The sequence below is a fragment of the Mesocricetus auratus genome, unplaced genomic scaffold (assembly GCF_017639785.1).
Source record: "Mesocricetus auratus isolate SY011 unplaced genomic scaffold, BCM_Maur_2.0 Super-Scaffold_100009, whole genome shotgun sequence".
In the NCBI taxonomy this organism is placed as follows: Eukaryota; Metazoa; Chordata; class Mammalia; order Rodentia; family Cricetidae; genus Mesocricetus; species Mesocricetus auratus.
The window spans coordinates 63,946,864-63,952,855 of NW_024429193.1; the positions used below are offsets into that span (position 1 = coordinate 63,946,864).

At 41.5% G+C, this 5,992-nt stretch overlaps 1 protein-coding gene across 1 annotated transcript; it reads right to left on the minus strand.

Moving 5' to 3' along the window:
- Positions 1–4,467: 4,467 nt before the first annotated feature.
- On the minus strand, positions 4,468–5,574 carry LOC121142220 (late cornified envelope protein 3D-like). Its single transcript, XM_040751509.1, has 2 exons — positions 5,504–5,574; positions 4,468–5,035 (listed from the first exon to the last, which is right to left on the minus strand). The coding sequence occupies exon 2, from the start codon at positions 5,013–5,015 to the stop codon at positions 4,728–4,730; it is 288 nt and encodes a 95-aa protein (XP_040607443.1). The 5' UTR covers positions 5,016–5,035; positions 5,504–5,574; the 3' UTR covers positions 4,468–4,727.
- Between the last annotated feature and the right edge of the window lie 418 nt (positions 5,575–5,992).

Sequence of the window (5,992 nt, forward strand, 5' to 3'; positions counted from 1 at the left end):
ATGGAAATTACTGAAAATATGAGTGGTGGTTGACTATATGTAATGAAGTTCTTATTCCAACTTGGACATAGAGTCCCATATCATTCATGAAAGTCTCCTCAGTGCTAGCATGGAAGATGACATCAGCATTTCTAAGAAGCTCCACAGTGACATATTCCCTCTGACAGTGTCATTGAGTTCTTGGACATTGCTGACAGGGTCAGAGGGATGCCTAGCTTTAGCTGACTATGGGATTATTACTGCCTCCACCCAGCCGCTGACTATGGATCAGTGGTACCACCTTGCAGCAAGAACATGACACTGCTGCTCTCCCAATGCTGTGCCTGTTCTTGACAAAGCTGAGAAGAAAAATAAAGTTAGCATTGATTTGTTCATTAAATCCTCACCATAACCATAAGCACATTTAGTATTTTATCTTTGAAATTTCTTCAACTGTCCTGCCAGAAAAATACTTACAATGGTGAAGGGGTATAGAAAGTGAGTTTATATAAGCCATATGTTTCGTCATTCTAGTTGATTGCAATGTTAAAGGTGTATTTCTTCCTGAAATATAGTATCTCCAAAAATCACACTAATGATATTTAAAGCATATATATGTCATGTATACGTACATATTAAAATTTGAGAAAGAGAACCATGTTGTCTTTATCTAGTAAATTTTTCTAGTAAATTTATCAGAATTTGTAGAATTAGCCTCCACCTTTTAGAAACTAAAATGTTGTAACATGAAACAAACTAGGTACTACCAAGAAATGGGCTGGGCTACATATTTCCCCATGAAGGTGTAAGTATGAGGATGTGGGAAGGTGGGGAGGGGGGAGAAATCCATTTCCCATTAGCAACGAGCTCCTGTGCTGTGCTAAGTTTTTCTGGCTGTTGTGGAAACAGGCCTGTATCACATATGCTGCTGATTGTCTTCAAATCTAGCACAGTTAGGGTCAATCTTTTGCTCAATTTTTTGACTAGTTCCTTACCTTATTAAACCTACACAGGAACTTATTACACAGCAGGGAAACTAAATATCTTCATATTAGAAGCCGGCTGTGACCCAAGACCACTAGAATACAGCTGCTTGAGCAAAGTGCATTTTCTTTTGTTCCCTACTGTGTCTTCAATGTCATCAGTGTGATGTTTGCTACACAGAGTAATTCAATTAAGATTTAAGCATATGAGAATTATGAAATAAACTGTTCTTGATCTGGATATGATGAATCTTGAGAATCTATTGCTCTCTTCCTCTGTGACCTCCCTGCATGAGGCAGACTGCACATGCATTACTTCATGTTTCCTGAGTTCTTACTGTAGTGTCAGTTATGACTTTACTGACTGTCTCAGGACTTTTTTATTGCTGTGATAAAACAACATCGCTAAAAGAAAACTCATGGAAGAAATGGCTTATTTCATCTTACTGTTTGTAATCCATCGCTGAGGGAAGTCAGGGCAGGAAATCATGGCAGAAACCCAGAGGCAGAAACCAAGGCAGAGGCCACAGAGGAGTGCTGCTTATTTATTGGCTTGCTCAACTTGCTTTATTCTACCACTCAGGACCACCAGTGAGTGGCTCTGCCATAGTGAGTTTTGCTGGCTGTCCTACATCAATCAGCAATTGGGAAAGTGTACCATTGTCCACAAGTCTATCCAGTGGGAGACTTCCTCTTCCAGAACAGCTCTAGGCTGTATCAAGTTGACACAAATTAACCAGCACACGCTGATCTTGCCCATTTTCTTTTCACCTAAATTAGAGTTACTAATATCTGGAATCTTGGTCTTATTTTCTGCGTGGGATCTCAAGGTACTGGAAAGTCTCTAGGACTCATTTCATAGCCCCTATCAGATGGCTTCTTCCAATTCTTCTGTGGGCTGAGGTTTCCTGATGGTTAGTTGTATGCAATCACAAACATAGTTTATGAGTCTCAGGGAACAGACAGGGTGATAGTGTATCCCTTATACAAATCTGCCACTTTTCCTGCCTGTGAGTTCACAAACCACAGATAATTTTATAGTTAAGCCTTGTTAGGAAACAATTTTTACTTTAAAGTCAAGTTATTCCCTTCTCTTCTCTTCTCTTCTCTTCTCTTCTCTTCTCTACCCTTCTCTTCTCTTCTCTTCTCTTCTCTTCTCTACCCTTTTCTTCTCTTCTCTACCCTTCTCTTCTCTTCCCTTCTCTTCTCTTCTCTCTCTCTCTCTCTCTCTCTCTCTCTCTCTCTCTCTCTCTCTCTCCCTCTCCCTCTCTCTGTTATTTGAATTGTGATTTGGCATTCTTGTGGCATGGTGAGCACTACTCAAATTGTCTCACACATTGGCATTACAAATAGCCTGTCTGTATCTGCACATCTCAAACTTGCTGTACAATGCATCCCACTGTATCTTGTTTCCAAATTATTGTGTTTGAACCAGTTGGCCAGGCTGTGCATTTCAGAAAAGATCCAACCTGTACGCGATGTTATGACCATTTTTGTATCTTTCTGTCCTTAAAGTCTACGGAACTTGGTATCAACAAAAGATGAAGGGGAAACATTTGGAATTTGGGAAGAGTGACACTTCTCAAGAGCATTAAAAAATTTAAAATCTTTTAAATTTTATGGACTCACATGGCATTGTACATTGTTATTCTTGTGTTAAGAGGCACATAGTGGAGTCATTTGAGTCAGTTTTGGTGTACAATTCCCAAAAGTGTGCAATAATTGCTATTCATTTACATGGCTTTTCATCACCTTCCAAAGAAATTCTGTGCCCATCAAATGGTCAGTTCCCATCCCTCTCCCAAACTCCTAGAAATATTGTTCTACTTTCTGTCTTTTCTGACTTGCTGCTGCAGGGGCCTCATGTGAAGTGGACTCATTTAATGTCTGTCTTGTTGCACATGGATTATTTTACTTGGTACTAACTTTATGGTTAAGTCAAGTAGTTGCCAAAGTGTTCAATAGAACTCTGAGGATGAATCTCAATTTGTGTTTGTAACAGTAGATAGTTTATGTAAATGGACTCAAATGGCATCATAAGTCTAAAAGCAATTAATTTTATAAACCTATTTGAGATATTATCCATTTACTGAAGAAAATATTAATATTAAAACAAGAATAATTTTATCTACATTAATATAAGATAGCAATTAAGTAAATTAGTAATTTAACCTAAAAATCAACTGTGATCAACATTACAGCTTCATTGATTCATTTACTGTGAATAAAGGATTTTTGTCTTCCAAGAATTAAGTACATCACTATAGACGAGTTAGAGTCCAGTGCAGAGCTTGATACAATGTTTGGAAGGTTTCTACTGTTAACAGTATGAGTGCAGCTGCTATGAGGATGGCTTCACTGGCATTCTTTTACGTCCTCGCTTTCCATCCTTTGGCAAGAGATTCTAAGATATATTTTTGGTTTCTTCGATTTTTTAAGGCATATCTTGGACTTTAGATTATCATGTTGATTTAATATCATATCCACCATTTTTGGTTTGTAAAATGTCACTTTGGACTCACAAGGAAAGTGATGGTTTGGGCGTGAGATGAAGTAGCATGGTCAGTTGCGTGTGTTTCTGTGGAAAGCCTGGGACAGACCTTCTTTCCCCAGTGGTGTCTTATTGAATCCACAATTTATATCCTTTGAAACCTTAGGATACAGTGTTTGAAAGGGGATGTTGAACACACTGAGAAGTACCGAGGAGTGAGTTAATTTAGAAAGAATTCTTTTCCTTGGTTTGAAGTAAAACAAAAAAGCATGGTGATTGCAGCTTGGCTGTTGTAGCCTTTTGGTGAGCTATGATGATCTGTGATGGCAATATTGCCATATTAGAGACAAAGGAGTATCCACCTCAGCATGTCATTTCATAATTAATTGAGAAATAGTGCCACATAATCGAGATAATTCTTTTGTTTTTGTTTTTGTCTAATTTTCATTTATCCTAAGTGCTAAGTAAATATTTGATCTAAAGATACCATGCATTTATAAAACCAGTAACTTTTTATTTTCAAATTTCTTGCATGAGACACCTTTTTTTTTTAAACCAAAACTCAGCTCCATTGCCCCCTGGCATTCACAATTTCTTCGGTTCTTAACTTCTTCGAAACTCTCTGTTGTGCCCTTCAGGTATTATTGGAGAAACTGTGTTTACGACCCTGTGGCAGCCTTTCTTACTTCCTTACTCTTAGCAACCTGTCTGCCAGCTTTTGCCTTCATTTGACTCCCCATTTTCTGTTTCTTTGTTGGAGATCAAGGAACACCTGTTCTAATATTAACCGTTGCCTTCTGACAGAGTCTGGGTACTAGTCAATGCACTTTACACACATGCTACAGGGTAGTCAGATCTCCACAGACATGGAGTCATAGCCAGTAGTTTCCTAGCCCAACCCTGCCAAACTGTTCCTCTCTGGAGGCAGTATCTGTTCTACATGCTAGATAGTACTGGATAGTGGAGCAGAGGTCAGGAGAATCCGCAGAGCTAGACATGACAAACACAATGGCGTTGGTAAACAAGTCCTTTACTTTCCACAGGGCTGAGTACAGAATGATAACTGACCAGGAAGTTATCACAAACTCTCAAATTAGCAGAGTGATTGCTCTGTGGGCATCCCGAGCCCAGGAAGAGCCAGGAGAGCTCTGAGCTCCCATGGGACATCTCAGCACTTAAAGGTAACAGGGAAGCTGGGAACGAGGAGAGCATGTTGGGGAAGTTTCTCAGACTTGATTTTGATGATGTTTCTTTTCCCAACTTCACTGTTCAGGTCAGCAGCAGCCCCCAGAATTGTGGCCACAATCTGAGCCCCTTGACTTCTGGTCACTGCCACGGTCACAGGATCTGGAGGAGCTCCTGTGCCTGCATCTGTGGGACCTGCGCCTGTGGTGGCTCAGGAAGCAGCTTCCCTCAGAGCTGGGAACACTGCAGCCCCCAGAGCTTGTAGCACAGCAGGAAGAGGCTGCAGGCAGACACTGTGCTGTGCTCTTTGGGGGGCACTTGGGGGAGGGGCACTTGGGAGGAGGCTGGCATTGCTTCTGGTTCTGCTGGCAGGACATCTTGGCAGGAGTCAGTCAGCCTGGGTAAGCAAAGAAAGTATCTTTAGGCCCTTGCCTCCTTTTGGAATGCTTTTATAAAGACCTGTTCCTAAGATCCTCTGTTTCCTGACCTATGATCTATACAAAGGCAAAGGGTAACTGGTCTCCATGACCTGCAAGACATTGTCTTCCTCACTGCCCTGCTTTCAGGAAGGAATGCTGATACTTCTAACTCTCTGGTCAGCTGAAGCAAATATGGGTGATGGGGAAACGACTCTCTGAGAGTTCTCTGGGCAGATGCAGACCTCTCAGAAGAGCAGAGGGAATGCTGAGAACCAGGTGCTGATGTGCCCACAGTGGCTCCTGTCTGCATTCTCCTCCTTGTCCCTTGTCCCCTGGCAGGTCCTCTCCCTGCTGCCTTCTCATTAGACACCTCCTCCTCCCCAGTCAAGTCCAGCTTGTCTTCTCTGCACACCAAGGTGAGGCCCTGTCCCTAGTCAGGTACTCACCAGATACAGCAAAGGCAGGAGATGAAGGCTGTGCTGAAGAGGTTGTGGGTGAATGGTCCAGGGCAGCAACCCTTTTATCCTTGGCAGGCTTGTGATACACAGCCCAAGCATGCTACTGTTTTCACAACCAGGGGAGGTGACAGAGCCAATAGTCCCAGCATCTTCCTCATGTTTCCCAGATTGCTGGCAAGGAATTAAGAAATCTCTTTCATTGCTTCCCTTGTGTACCAGAGACCTGCCAGTTCTTTCACTCATCCAGCTCATGCTTTAACCCATCCATCTCTTATATTTTTTCTGGACAGTGTGAATATAGAGATACATAGAATATATTTCCTGTGCTTGATCGTTTCAAATTAACTGCAGAGACAGTGGAGCAAACACACACACACACACACACACACACACACACGGTAGTGTGAGAGTTTATTTTGTGATATGAATGTCTCCAAAAACATTCATGGATGATTTGATCAGATGTGATTAACTCCT